At 32.3% G+C, this 15,317-nt stretch overlaps 3 protein-coding genes and 1 pseudogene across 6 annotated transcripts; all 4 read right to left on the bottom strand.

The window, feature by feature from the left end:
* LOC104713465 (transcription factor TGA7-like) lies at positions 128 to 2,574 on the bottom strand. The gene is made up of 9 exons (XM_010430577.2): positions 2,367 to 2,574; positions 2,173 to 2,225; positions 1,872 to 2,068; positions 1,685 to 1,774; positions 1,522 to 1,581; positions 1,355 to 1,432; positions 911 to 1,246; positions 594 to 824; positions 128 to 512 (listed from the first exon to the last, which is right to left on the bottom strand). Exons 3-9 carry the CDS (start codon positions 2,055 to 2,057, stop codon positions 360 to 362), a joined length of 1,134 nt encoding a protein of 377 aa, XP_010428879.1. The 5' UTR covers positions 2,058 to 2,068; positions 2,173 to 2,225; positions 2,367 to 2,574; the 3' UTR covers positions 128 to 359.
* On the bottom strand, positions 5,324 to 5,883 carry LOC109126493 (annotated as a pseudogene).
* Positions 6,142 to 10,040, bottom strand: LOC104713464. 4 transcript variants are annotated; one of them, XM_010430574.2, is made up of 14 exons: positions 9,844 to 10,040; positions 9,574 to 9,707; positions 9,353 to 9,440; positions 9,138 to 9,237; positions 8,985 to 9,058; positions 8,785 to 8,856; positions 8,556 to 8,633; positions 8,231 to 8,355; positions 7,982 to 8,054; positions 7,731 to 7,792; positions 7,279 to 7,656; positions 7,020 to 7,119; positions 6,736 to 6,901; positions 6,142 to 6,488 (listed from the first exon to the last, which is right to left on the bottom strand). In XM_010430574.2, exons 2-13 carry the CDS (start codon positions 9,648 to 9,650, stop codon positions 6,749 to 6,751), a joined length of 1,380 nt encoding a protein of 459 aa, XP_010428876.1. In that variant the 5' UTR covers positions 9,651 to 9,707; positions 9,844 to 10,040; the 3' UTR covers positions 6,142 to 6,488; positions 6,736 to 6,748. The 4 variants fall into 4 exon arrangements, with proteins under 4 accessions (XP_010428876.1, XP_010428875.1, XP_019085303.1 ...); XM_010430573.1 differs by lacking the exon at positions 6,142 to 6,488 and adding an exon at positions 6,490 to 6,631; XM_019229758.1 differs by lacking the exon at positions 6,142 to 6,488 and adding an exon at positions 6,490 to 6,631 and having other exon boundaries at positions 8,791 to 8,856.
* Positions 11,360 to 11,964, bottom strand: LOC104713463. Its single transcript, XM_010430572.2, has one exon. The coding sequence runs from the start codon at positions 11,842 to 11,844 to the stop codon at positions 11,602 to 11,604; it is 243 nt and encodes an 80-aa protein (XP_010428874.1). The 5' UTR covers positions 11,845 to 11,964; the 3' UTR covers positions 11,360 to 11,601.

Genomic DNA, 15,317 nt, shown 5'->3' with positions numbered 1-15,317 from the left:
TGAAATAATTACAATAATACCCTTAAATTTTATTGAAGTTTCACATTTGGTCCCTTAACAATACTTGAAATTCTACATTCAGTACACATACTATCATATTGCTCAAATTACCATATATATATATATATAAAAACAAGAAGAAGACTTATTTGTTGTGTACAAATCTAAAAATATATTACAAAGTTTCCAACCAAATTTACAACTTCTCTGGAGAGATACTTCATAAAAGCCAAAAAAAAAAAGGAACCATAAAGTTCTTCTAATCAAAGAGAATCACTCTACTTAACACATAGGCATATATCCTTTTTTAAAACATTCATTCCCAAGCTTTGTGATAGATAAAGCTTGTTTTGATTCTTTTAAGTTGGTTCTCGTGGACGAGCTGCCCAAAGAGAACTAAGAGCACGAAGCCTATGAAGATACTCTCCCAAAGCAAGTAAACCTCTAGCTGATTGTCTTGTCGTCAAGATCTTTGCCATTTGTTGCAATGTTTGCTGCCTTAGATGATCTGCCTGTTGTAGATTCTTGAAATTTTTAAATAGAAAAACAAAAAAATTTCTCTACTTTGTTTGAGTTAATAATGTTTAACTTACTTGAGTCACAAAACCCTCTAATGCTTGAAGATTCTCTATAGCTGCAGCCATGTGAGCAGTGTAATCAGGGGACTCGATAACCGCATCAACCACAATGCTTTCAGCTAAACTCTGTTGAAGTTTATCGATGCCTTGAGAGAGAGCATCCTCTGCTTGTTGTGATGATTGCTGAAGGTTTCTCACTTCCAAGATTTGTTGATCAGTTAATGGTTGAAGATAAGGCATCACAACCTACCAAAAAACACATATTACAATTTGAAAATGTAAACCAGTGTTTAATGTTATTAGGAGGATATATTGTGATAAAAAAATTTTACGTTTAAAAGCTCGGATGGACGAAAGCCACCAATCCATTGGAAGAATCTTTCTGTGGAAGTTCGCCACATGCCAGATATCAAGTAGAAAACATCGGCTTTAGCTGCATTAGACTTCATTCGAAAAAGATTGGCGTAATGGTTCAAGCAACTCTCAACTAGCATCCTGAGTTCTATGTCGCTTATATGAGATTGTAGCGCTATTCTCATTTCGCTAACTCTCCTGCTTTGTTCTTCAAGCCAGTGTGAATATTCCATCTCAAATGAAGCTATCCCTGTGTTTATACTCCCTGCTGCTCCTAAATAGCTTGAATTTGATGAGTTCCGTACGCATAGTCCCTTTTTTATTAAAAAAAAAAGAAACATATAGTATGTAAGTCAATAATGAAAGATAGAAGAAACTCAAAACAGAACACTTTTGAACAAATCTTTACACTTAAGGCTCACCTGTTGCTTAACTTTTTCAAGTTCTTGCTCTAGTTGCGATAGTTTTAACCGGCTTTCTTCTAACTGTTGAACATAAGCCTAAAGAGAAACAAAACAGAATTAGTAGTAAACTAACATAACATAAACTATATGAGATTCAATAAAAAGTGATGACTTGCTTTTTTTACCTTCTTTCTCAAACGACTTTTGCGAGCAGCTTCTCTGTTTTGGGCTAGACGCCGTTTCATCTAAGAGAAATGAGAATATCAATCAATATCACAAAAGCTATCTTTATGTACTTTCTTTTTTTTTGGAACTTATAGAATGAGTAAAGCATTGTTTGTTATAAACCTTATCATGAATCCTGCCATCATCATCTTGATTATCATTACTAGATGGTTCTGCTTCAATCTGGTTATGCGATGAAGAAGCGTAATTCGTCTGCAAGTAATATTAAAACCATTAGCAAAAAAAACACAAGTAACAAAACAAAGCAATAAAAGAAAAGAAAAAAAGTTCAGAGAGAAAATTCTAAAACCTTGATGTTGGTGTGATCATCAACTCTAGCATCCACTTGAATGATGGAGGAAGTAGCAGTATTGGGACTATGATCATTGATATCGGATTTGTAAACATTTCCCCAACCGACAATTTGTTGAAATGGTTCATAGATTCCCATGTCTCTAAAAGATGCAAGTTGAGTTGGAGAAGAAGAACTCATCATCTCTTTATTCTCTACATAAAGTATTATTCATTTACAAATCTCTCAAAAACTCCACAAAGAAGTGATCAAAAGAGAAATAAAGAAATAAAGAGATGTTTTCTCTAATTTGACTTACCTTCAATAACAGATCCAGTATTAGCTTGCTCTTAAAAATTACATTTACTCTCACTGATACAAACCATAAACAGAATAAATTCTTCATCATTTCAAATAGAGACACGAGAAAATCAAATTTCTTCAAGATCCAAAAAAAAAAACAGAGAAGGAGGGAAAACAAGAATATTTATAAAAGAGGAAAAATTCACAAACCTTGATGGATAAGCAAAGAGATTCATGAAGAAGTTGAGAGATGAAGAGTTAAAAATCAGTTTGAAACACATTTCTTGTTAAGCTCTTTGATCAAACAGAGATATTTTTCATTCAGAGACCACACAAGAAAAAAAAGAAAAAAAGATGATATCAAATGGAAGAAGAAGTGTTTCGAGTTCCTTTGGACACTTACTGTCAAAAAAAAAATAAACTTAAAGGTCAAGAGTTCCCATCATGTAAAGAGAGGAAAGAAAAAAAAAAGATTTTTTCTTGTTTCTTGTTTCTTTTTTTTGTTTTTCTTGCCTTTACTCTCTTTTCTTTATTTGTGTCCATCACGGCATCATCACCATTAGAATAATAATCAAACTTAAAGAAATAATCAATTTTTAAAATTAAAGCAACGAAAGGTTTAACGACAAAACGATAGAAAAGATGAGAGTTCTTTGGCAAAGCCATATCGTGCGCTTGTATTTCTGAGGTACGCACAACATGATGTCATTAAGCAAGAGGAGCTGAGTAGAGAGACTAGAGAGATACCTTCCGACGTCGACACGTCCCAAGGTTCTGGTGGTGAGTTTATTTGCATATCCTTTTTTTGTATTCCAGAATTGGAAAGAGTCTTATGTTTTAGGGATCAAATAATAAATAGTTTTGAGAGACCAAATATGCTTTTTTCTTCCAGTTTTAAAATTTTTGGTATCGTATCGTGGGAAACTTTTTATTTATTGGGTTGATCAAAGATTTAGTGCTTTTCATTGCAGCAACACCAGTTAAATTATAAGTTCTTTCTTTTTACGTAATATATTCATTGTAACTGTTCGTTTGTCCCAAGTTCTGGCTAGCTATGACTATATATATCCCAAATTATCGACATCATGACCAATCCATTGATTTGAAACCCCATTCTCAAATCTTTTGTATGTGTACGCATGCTGATGGGTCTGTAAAAGAATCAATGTCTTTTTCCCCTATTAAGTTAGGCTCATATAGGTGGTACAAAGATGTATGATTTTCTTTCTTTCTTCTAATTTTATTTTATTAATGTTATGTTTTATATATATACAACTTTAGGTTTATTTTGGGGGGACCATAAGGGGGTTATGCAGTGGCGTCTTTATGCTTAGTCTCCTTCCCTGACTTAGTGACAAATAATTGGAGCTTTAATGGCCTACCAAACGCAAAAGATAACATTGTTTAAATCTCTCATTTATTTTTTAATCATGGATCTTAATTAGTTTGGAACCACTTGTGTAATAAAATCTGTGTGTTCGACAAAGACAAGCATGTTTGTTTATATATTTTTTTTTATTAATCTAGCTTTATTTCCTGTCTTGGTTTTACTTTATTAAAGAGCCCTTCTATATTTTTTTCCAATCTAAAATTCTATATATAATATGATATATAGATCGGTGCGGTGATACGCAAATATATAAAACCAAAGGAAAAACAAATATTGTATATGATCATGTCAGAATAGCAATTCGCATCGCGAAAGATCATATACATTGTGGCTTGATTTATTGGTACATCGAAGTTTTCTAAACTTACTTATAACTTAGGCCTGGTCAAAAACCTAGATATCTACTCTAGATGTATAGAAACTAGGCCCCTTTTGATGAGAGATATGAACAAGAGGCTTCTAGAAAACTGGTGTTAATATGCACTACATACCACAATTTTCAAAAGTATTTAAGAAACTACCATAGGACCCACAGTGCATTCTCTCTTCTCGTATACAATTACTTTTATACCCATTACATATATTACATGTTATTTGTTTAAATATCATGTAATTTTTGTTTTGTGAACGAAATTATATATCGATTTGGGTTCACAAATGAAATAGTTAGGATTTAAATTTTACAATTAGAACGAAATTATATGTCGGTTTGGGTTCATAAATAAGATGATTAGTGTTTAGATTTTACAATTAGAACGAAATTATATGTCGGTTTGGGTCCACAAATGAAATGGTTAGAGTTTATATTTTACAATTAGAACGAAATTATATGTCGGTTTGGGTTCACAAATAAGATGGTTAGGGTTTAGATTTTACAATTAAAACGAAATTATATGTCGGTTTGGATTCACAAATGAGATGGTTAGGGTTTAGATTTTACAATTAAAACGAAATTAGATGGTTATGATTTAGATTTTACAATTAAAACGAGATTATTTGTCGGTTTGGGTTTACAATTAAACGTTATTTAGTTCAATATAACATGTAAAATATAAATATTTCATGCTATTTTAAAAAATCACACCAAATATTTTACTCTTTCTATCTAACACTAAAACAGAAAAGGGTGATTAAGTCTTTTCACTCCAAAAAAAAACGTGGACTCTATGGTATTTTCCAATGAAAAAATGTTGTTGTGATATTCTCTTAAATAACTTTTAAAATTGTGGTATTCTCCTAATTAACCCTAGAAACTATAGATTAGATAACAGAGTATTAGAATTTACAACCATGTAATTTTCTTAGTAATTCAGTGTACCTCAGATAAAAAATCATTTATAAATTCTCGAGAAAATATCCATTAGTCATATAGACTATGTATGATGTACCTATATGCATGCATTATTAGATTAATATCATTGTTACGTGTTATAGTTGAGGAAGAAAAAGATAGTATGATCAGAAAAGTTACGTACACACATTTCTACTTTAATTCATGACGAAGACACCGATCTTCCACTATTTTCCTTATCTCATTTCTCCTTTTCTTTTTTTCGTTATGACTGCAAAAGTTATTTATTGCTTTTCTCGTTATCTTTCTTTGTACCTTTTTTTTCCCTCCCTTATTTCTTACATTCTTCGCAAGTACACCTGAAAAAAAAAAATCTATCTTTCAAGTTTGATATGTATTGCACAAGAAAATAGTTTCTGTTTCGGAGTAATTATTCACTTTCTTTGAAAATAAGTACTTTAAGAAACTATAAACCGTACTTATTTTTCAGAATATAAACTTGGAATCCCATTCTCGATGGCTTAAACCAATGACTAGAGCCACTACACGAATATGATTTATGGTCCGAAGAAACTATAATATAAACCGTATAGACTGAGATTTTTAAATAGGAAGATGAATTATATATATATGTTAGAATTGCATATAGTAGTAATAGTTAAAAAATAAACCTGAAAATAACCGAGGTATCGTATACGCATAGGAAGAAAAATCAAAGAAATATCGTATACTGAGCAAATCAAAAAAGACGAAGCTATCATGCATTGAGATTCTTCTTGTGCACGAATGATCATCATTCATCAGACGTTCAAAAAAGAGGAAACAAATATAGAATTCGAATATTTGTAATATTGCTTCATGAAGAATACTACATAGTAAATATTCTCAATATATTATAAAACGAAAGAGGGAATATAAGAAAAAATAATATTAAAGGAGGCATAAATAGTTTATATACTAGTTCCTTTTATATAAACCGCATGTCATTCAAAGATTCGAACTTTGAACTGAACTGAGACTGATTCTCTTACATTATTATTTCGCATTCCCAAAAGAAGAAAAAACGAAAGTAGATTCTATTTATGTTGGTTAAATTATACAGTACTCTTAAGTACAACCACGTGATTAGTAAACTTGTACTACTAATCTTAAAATTAACACAAAACGTAAATGATATTCCAAGTTTTTTAACACTAATATTTCATCAATTTTCAATTTTAAATATATTTTTAAGAAAATTTACACATATATGTTTGTTTCATAAAAAAGTTAGGAGAAAATACCACGTACAAAAGTACTTACAAAAATAAAAACGTTTATATACAAATTTTCGTTTTTGCCAATTATGAATAACTTCAAAAGCAAAGGAGGGTGATGGGTTTATATTATCATTGCTTTTGTTCCCAATTCATTGTGTGGTATGTATGTAAAAGGAGCTGATTTTTGTTTTTGTTGGATGACTATAAAAAAGGAGTAACTTTGTTTTCTTTATTGTATATATAAATGTTATTGCGGTGTCCTTTCCTTTTAAAGCCCAAACAAGGTGGAGGATATTCTTCTCACGTCACAAGTGCACATGACCTTTATCGTTGGTAGTATTATCAAACTCCATTGGGATCAGTGACTCTTTCACCATATTTTACTCCACTGACTTAGCTCTCATACAAAAATATAAAAGAATGAAGTCATTGCTAATTTACGTAATTGTTGTATATGTGTTTCATAATTACACCACAAGTTATCAAGATTAAAATTTATAAGCATCCTTAGTTTTAGTTCCCAAGGTATGTATGCCTGTAATAGAGAATGTTTTGGGTATGAACATTTCTTTGTGAATCTCGAGTATTAAAATAAATGTAACAATATGGATTAAAAAAGAAGAAGTAGATCTTGTTTACCTTGAGATGATCACTACTTATTATTGGGATGATAGGGTTGATGTGAAGAATGAGGATGCTCAACCAAATTCCATCCATCAGTAGAGTTTTTATCCTTCTTCACATCAGGAAACTCCACCATGTAGCTTGGATCTCGATTTGGAACGTTGTAATAACTACTGTTCCACTACAAGACAGATATGAAAGATCAGAATATCACATATCACACACATAACTAGCTAGGGTTTTAGTCCGCGAGACGAATCCATAACTCTAAATGAGAATTCGAGAACCAAAAGTCATACCGATGTTGGCTGAGTATGAGAGCTGTCCAGCAAGGTGCTGGAACTTGACGAGTTCAAATTCCACACGGATTTGTTCGGCTCCTGTCTTTGCTTGTTGGAACTGTAAACGACAGAGATCTTAAGTATGTCGTGCTTTGGATACAAAGCTATACGAAACAGATAACCTAACTGTTTTTCCCTCTGTGTCTCAAAAGTCAAAACTTCATACAGTCATAATGAAACAATTGTTTGATTATAAGGTGAACATTTTAAGCTTTACCTTGACAAACCAAGGGAAAGAGCAGACTGAACTTCCTTGAGAGAAGATAACGTGGCCAGCAACTTTGCAAATGTTTCAAAAGTCGAGGCTCCAGAAGGAACTTCGAGAGACAGGGAACTGTATCCATACACATTTAAGTGAGCCACACTTTGCTTAAGATGTGCAATTCCTCTCTGGAGATTTCTGAATGTTTCAACAGAATGAGGAGAGCCAGAGGAAAGACTGGCAACGTCAAGGTCAAGGTCATGATAATCGTCTTCTACACTTCCATCTGATTTCAATGAAGTGACACCAAAATTTGTATCTCTACCCGTCCACGAACCTTTTCCTTCGAATGAGTAGTAATCATGGGATGGTACAAAAAGGGGATACTCATCGCTGCCAATAAAAAAATGAGATCGCTTAATTCTCTGAATCTCATGGAGACACAAAACAATCCCTATATAATTTACCTTGGAGAAGACGGATGAGAGTTCCAATAAGAATCTCGTTGCCATATTCGTGAACAAGAACCCTGGTTATACAGTAATGCCCGATTTTAATCATACTTGGTGAATCAATTTCAAGATGAATAGTAATATAATGTCAATATCCACGAATTATCTCCCATATTTATTTCCTAGGCAAAAATTTATGCAGTGAGTGTTATCTTCAAAGACTGAGGCAAATGTATAGCATAAAACTGAGTGAAGGAGACATATACCCCGAAACCCAAGTTATGGAGTGCAGGCGCAGAGAGCTTATGGACAACAAGATTTAGAAGCTGAACCATGTACCTGATCCAACCACCAACCATGGAATGTTAAATCATCAAGCTACCAAATCAAATATCAAAAATAATTATGAATACAATGGTCTGCAAGAGTATAATATTCACTTGGGGCTCGGATCTCAATATATCTTAACTGTTCATGTGCCACAAAATGACTATTTAAAGACGAGAGCATATTACCCTAAAGAGGCTGCGAGCTCTTTTGGCGGAACAGAGAGTGGGTTGAGACCTTGTGGTAAGAGAGCATTGCAGATTTGATCATACTGTCCAAAATACCCATCTTTGTTCTGCCTCTCTAGTTTCACCTGAAAAGAGTAAGATTCAGTAAAAGCATCCTAGAATATGTATTCGATAACACAACAGCCTAAAGAGAGTCCAAGATTTCCTCGGGAAGAAACAAGACATGTTCTACCAACTTCTTCTTGGTAAAAGAAGAGATATGGTCTATGAAATCTGTAATTTAATTAACTATATTAGACAAAAGCCAAAAACTTGATCTCCTTACCCTTGATAGAGGGAATAATTTGCATATCTGTTTCATAACCAAAGCCTGTTTATAGAGGCGTTCTGAAGTAAGGTCAATCTGTAAATCAGAAATGCCGGCTTAGTGTTCATAATTAGACATATGAGACTGGATGTATGAATATCGAGACGCAGATAATGATGACTATATGAGTTCAAGAAAAGGACTAGTTCAAGCACAGAATTAAAGTATGATGAGATGTAGATCTTACATATACCAAGTAGTGATTGCCAATAGTATCCGAATAGTGGTTCTCCAATTGGCGAACACGGCTCTTCTCCAACTGCAGAAATTGAGAGATAGAGAAAGATAACACTGTTTACATTAGCCATGGAGAAATCAGCTTCAAACAAATCCTATTCAAGAGAAAACGCAGGAATTGGAAAAAGAAGAAAAAACGTGTCACATTACAGCAACGTTAGTTGATTCAATAATGCCATATCTTTCTTTCAGATTGCGAGACAGGCTCCGTAATGTGTTTTTGCCTGCATCATGAAATAGGTATACTTAGACTTGGTAATTTGAAGGCAATGTCTTCTTAAGAAAGAGAGTGTATATTCAGACTTTGCTGCAACTTCTCCACTCCTAGTTGGAGCTTCTCCCGCAACCTAGCAAGCTTCTCATTCTGAACCCCAATCCAACAGTGTTGACTAATTGCTTTCTCCTGGTCAGCAGTGAAAAGCACACACGGGTATCAGACATCATTTTATATACAAGAAAAGCGTAATGAATATCAGATCAGAAGACTTCAAACTCAACAATGAACACAGAATTTAAACCTTTGTGATAAGCAAGCCACTTAATCTCAAGTATGAAACCTCCCGACGGCTCTTTAACGAGTCCAACTTAAGTTTGTATTCGTTTAAACTGCACAAAGAGCCAAACAAACAAACAAAAAAAAAATACACAAGTAACCATCAAATCGGAACTTGTTCGAATTGGAGAATCCTACTTAGTTCAACGATCATATCAAGTTATCAGAAATTGATTCCAAACATACCTGCGATTAACACAAGCTACGCAGATCGAGGGACGAAACGAATGGAGGCAAACAGCACATTTGTTAGATTTCTCCATCGATCCTTCACCGACGCAGACCAAATTCCCCCAAATTCCAAGGGTTCAGCGATAAATCTAAACGCAATCAATCTGTCAATTCCACAACATATTCTCTAATCCCAAGTCTGAATCACAGAGTTCGGGTACATAGCTAAACAAGGAATTTTTGAAAAACCGAAGAGACATAGAGCATAAAAAAGTTCGAACTAACCGGAGTGGATCCGCCGGCGCCGGAGAACTGTCGCGTCTGGTATAAAAACGAGGATGAAGCGGGAAGATGTGAGAAGCGAAGGAGGAGGAAGAGGATTGAATTTGAAGAATAGCGTCATTGCGTAAAGCTGTGGAGAGCTTTACGAAGAGAGAGAGCAATGAAGAAGGAAAGAGAAACGACTTTTTTTTTTTTTTTTTTTTTTTTTTNTTTGACGAATTCAAGTTTTACGTGCACATCATCATCACACCTTCCTCTTCTTTTCTTACTGTTTTACACTTTTTCAACCCTTTTCCTTTTACCTTTTTTTTACTTTTTCACCCTATAACTCTCTTTTTTTTTTTTCTTTTTTCTTTATTTGTCTCTTAACTCTTTAAATTGCTCATTCACCCCCTTTCGATTTAATTTCTAGTATTTTGTTGTTAATGGTAATCTACTAATACAACAAAATGTTCTCGTTGTAAACATATTTTTACATATTTTGGCTGAAATATAAAGTTTATCAATTTCACTGCCTACATCTATATAGTCATAATTATTATAGGAATTTGTTAAAACTAGGAGAAACTAAAAAAGTATGTTGTGTGAGAGAATACACGAAAACATATATATACTACTTTGATGATAATAATACCTAACTTTATTACAAAATAACTAAATTAAAACATATGTCAACTTGGTACGGGAGATTATTTAAGGTAATTGTGTTGTCGTTTGCTTTTTCCTTTTTCCCTTTTTTTTTCTTTCTTTTTTTTCTTTAACTACGAAGGGACAATTGGAAATTTCTAATCTTGATATTGCCTGACTTCTTTAACACGTTGGTATATGCTACGAAATCTAACGCGAGAACCAGTTAAACTAACTGTTTGGATCGTACTTGTAATATATTTTAAAATCTATTAAAGTCTTGATTGGCTGAAAGAAAGAAAAAATCGTCCTTAAACATTCAGTACCCCTCAAAGATATTTTGGTTTAATTTTTCACTACTCATATACTTTTTTGAACATCCACTAATTGTCTTTATCTTCTTATTAAACCCCACTACTTTTCCTTTTAAAAGGTGTTTTCCTCTATCTTTTTCATACTTTTTCTTGTGTCTTTGTCTCTTTGTATATAGTTTTTCTTTGGATAAATATCGTTAACAACTCAAATTTATAATCTAATGGCTTGTAAACTATGTGTACTAAAAAACCATGGTCAAGATATGTTTCTATGCGAGTTCTAGTCGCATACAAGAAGAGAAAGTACCTGGACCGTCAATGATAATTATTATAACTTAGACCATATATGTCAAAAGTGTCAAAAGTTTCAAAACGGTTAACCAACCAATTTATGTTTTGGCTCTTTCATTTTCATTTGCTTATTTTTTTAATATATAGATTTGCGTTTGTGTAATATTACAGTAGTTCAAAATAAAATACAAATATCGGAATTTCTGATTGTATGAAATCATCGTGCAACTCACTTTTTAGTTTGGTTTGGCATAAAACATCATCAACTATATACGGTATATTTAGGAAATGCATTTATCCAGAAGTTATAGTAGTATTTATAATTTCTCATAATTTTAATAAGTTCATTACATTGGACGCTACAAGTACAACGTTTTACGTCGTACTATTTAATAAAAATCACTCAATAAAGAAAAAGAGAAGACACTAGAAAAAGCCAGAAAAAATGACCCATGAAAGAAAAAGAAAAAGATATATATATATATATATATGGAAAATATAGAAAAACTTAATATTTTTTATATGATCATCACTCAATCGTCATGGGATCCGAAACTTTAGCAGAGCTTTTCTTCATCCCGGGCTTTCCAAAAAACAACCGTCCGAATCGTCTACTCCCACCAGATTTCACAAGCGCCTCCATGAAACTTCCTCCCCCTACGATCTTCTCGTCTCCCTCGCCGACGGTAACACCCACTGGTTTAGTCGGTTTCTTCATACTCTCTTTGTGAAACTTCCTCACCGTGTAAACCTCTGCTATAGCTAGAGACATCTTTTTAACAGTTTAGAAGAAGAGCTGAAAAGGCAAAACAAAAGAAACAAAAGCTGTTGTTTTGGGTTTTTTTGTAGTATTGGGAAAGAGATGAAAAGTGTTGTTGTTGCATTTTTTGGGGAGAGGTTTAGGCACTTATTTATAGTCATTTTGTGGGGTCTGTTTTCTGTATTTAGTGGGGGCTTTTGCCCACGTCATATACGTATACATTTACTTTGTTGTACATGTGTATTTGTACGCGTTGAATATTTTTAATACGTATGTAGTTTTTGCCGATCGGGGTAAGTTCCAAGAGACCTTATTATACGAAATTACTACAAAAAAAATACACAATTCTACTATGGTTTTGTAAATAAAGATCATATGTAGATGTCAAAAACTATTATTATTTTTTAGAGCTAATTGCAAATAAGATTACATACTGTATAATTAAAACATGGTTTGATGACAAGTTTAGTGTGAGTTGGCATCATGATGACTTGGACCTCCACTAATATATCTGGCCATGAAAGAAGACAGTTACTAGCTTATTTAATTAATAATTTCATTTTTTCGGGCAATATAACTTAATCTATATATGAATATGAATAGCTGATGTCATAAAACAGTACTATTTTTGTTGATAAAGTGAACTGTTCTTGACTTCTAGTACTGAATTAAGTTATATAAATATCATTTCGTTTTAGAATTTTCGAAAACACATACTCATTTGATTACAGATTTTGATCCAATAGTATACTGATTAGCAATGGGTTTACAATAACAGAATAAACTAGAAATGCAAATTTATCTCTACAGTTAAGCAAAATGCTACCGGAAACTCATAACGCTAAGTACTAAAAATTATAATTGATCGTAGTAAAGCATGATGGCTGTTAAAATTAGACAGTCTGAAACAATCAATTAAAACAAAAGTTCTCAAGATTCGAGTGATAATCAAAGAACATATATTGGTGAAAAGGTCTGAGAGGAATCTGACTCGGCCGCCAATTTAGCTTCCAAATGACAATCAAATAGACCACAATATCCATAAACGTGTCCAAATTAACAAAGCCAAAGAGTTAACATAGATTTATTAGTATACCTAAAAAAAATTATATGCCAAATCTATACATAAATATCCTATTTTTATTTCTATCATTTTTTCCCATTGCTGGTAGTGGACTTCACACTCATCTGATATATATTAATCATTTAATGAGCATATTTTTTTACTTTTTGTTTCCTTGTTTATTTCTCTGTCTGAGCTCTGGTTGTTTTATAGTCACGTTTCGTTTACTTAACTCAGACAATTTTGTTGTTCGCACAATCTAATTATTTGAGCGATAATATCAGATTTTGTTCGATATATTCTTTCAATTATTCGTTTCCCTAAGAAAAATAAATGTCAAAAGATTCGAATTCGATACTAACTCCCAAGCTATGCCTTTCGGGGGGCAAAGCTATACTATACATACAGTATTTGACATTTCATTTGTATTCACCACGTGTGTCAATTTGACAATCATTGATCATTATAATCATTTTGATGATAAAACACTTCCACATCATCTAGCTTGGGTGCTTGAAATTTCACATCAAGAAATACGATGAAACTTTCGACGAACAAACAAAAATAACTGTAATCATTTTGACGCTGAAAAGAAAACACAACACTTCCATATCATGTTGGTACTGTTAAAAACCCCACATCGTATTTTACGATGATGCATTAAATATTACTCCTTCTGTTTCACAAAGAGTGTCATTCTGACACATTTCACACAAATTAAGAAAAGTTTGAATTATACATTTTTGCCCCTATTTAATTAATAGTTAATAGTTTAATTTAATGAAAAGAGATTTGAGTTTAGGGGTAAAAAAGAAAATGCAGCATTATAAAGCACATTGAAAATGTAGAATGATACTCTTTGTGTAACAAAAATTTTCCTCTAAAATGACATTCTTTGTGAAACAGAAGGAGTATATAAGAGACAAATATCAATCTACTAACTAATCCTATAATTAATCAGATTATGTCAAATTTTGCACAAGTAATTTTGTGAAAAAAGTTTACTTTAGAAAATGTTGCCTTAAAATGAGATATAAAAAAAAAATTCTAAAGGTGTAAGAAGAAAACGTAATAAAGGAATTTGCTAGCTTGGATTTTATCGTTACATACTTATCATAATATCATGTTCAATTTTTTGTTTATGATAGATATGTGTTGAAAATTAGAAACGACATTTCTGCATGTAAAACTGATGCTGTGGAAAAGAACTTTCAATTCATAACTGATGAATAGAAATCGATTGAAGATCAATGGAAGGTACGTAGAAAATGTTATTAACGCTTTAAACTGTTTCAAATTATATTAAACATATAGAAAGGGTGAGAGAATATTGGCCTTCTAAAAGTGAAGTGTAGAGAATAAAACGAGGAGGCTGCGCCAAGAAGATCTACGAAATAACTACGAAATAACGATTACAACGTTTTATTCTGTTGATAGAGAATCATTTTAAATTGTCCAAGTGAATCAAGCAACAACACACTAATCAACTTGCCTTTATAATATTTTCGCAAAGCAAAACATTTAAAATTAGAAAAGAAAACAGTAATTTAGTAGTTGGTATAATTACCGTTGTCGTTGGATCGCGTCATTCATGTGTAATTATTGTGTAAAACATGGATATTGGATAAAAAATAAAGTGAAGAAAACATTCGGATCCAAATAGTAATTTCACTTGAGCTTTAATATTGAAATTGTATATTTTAAAGTTTCTAAAATATCTAATATGTGGGCACTTCTAATCATAGTGGTAATTAATCAAATTTATCTAGAGAAAGGTGTTCAGTCGAATAGTACAATTCCTCTGTGTTGTAAGTCATCTATATAGTTTTTGGATATGTCATCATTTACGTCAGTATAAGTAAGTTAAGTAGACTAATAATAATCCATGACACAAAATTTAACGACAGAACAAATGCAGGGCTTATTTAGTAGGGACTATGCACTGTTTTTTTCATATCAACTTTTTTTTTTTTTAATTCATAATAATTTTGCAAAACAACTTTAATAACAAAATGGGTCAGATATAATGAATGTAGACACATACAGTACGTTAAAACCACTTGGTAGTAGAAAAATGTGAAATGTAATAATTGCCGTATGGATTGGGGTGGTCATTTTTATAATCTAATCTTTTGGTTTCTGTCAAATGGATGTTTAACTAATTACAACTTACTCGTAAAGATGAAAGCGCAACAATCTTTTCCGATTTGTATATTAATATCCAAAATCCACCTTCGAATGGGGTTAACGCAAGTATTCGTTCTAGACTAGGACTAGTTTCGTTTACAAAGTGAGTGATCTAATATTAAAGTAGAACACTGATGTTAAAACGATATCTTAGTTAATATATGTGGGTCTTAAACACGTAAGAGACCATGATGCAGCTGCAACTACGAGAACAAAAAAAAAAAAAAAAAAAAAA

This window comes from Camelina sativa, chromosome 9, assembly GCF_000633955.1.
Source record: "Camelina sativa cultivar DH55 chromosome 9, Cs, whole genome shotgun sequence".
Lineage (NCBI taxonomy): Eukaryota > Viridiplantae > Streptophyta > Magnoliopsida > Brassicales > Brassicaceae > Camelina > Camelina sativa.
This window is presented reverse-complemented; position numbering and strand designations above follow the sequence as displayed.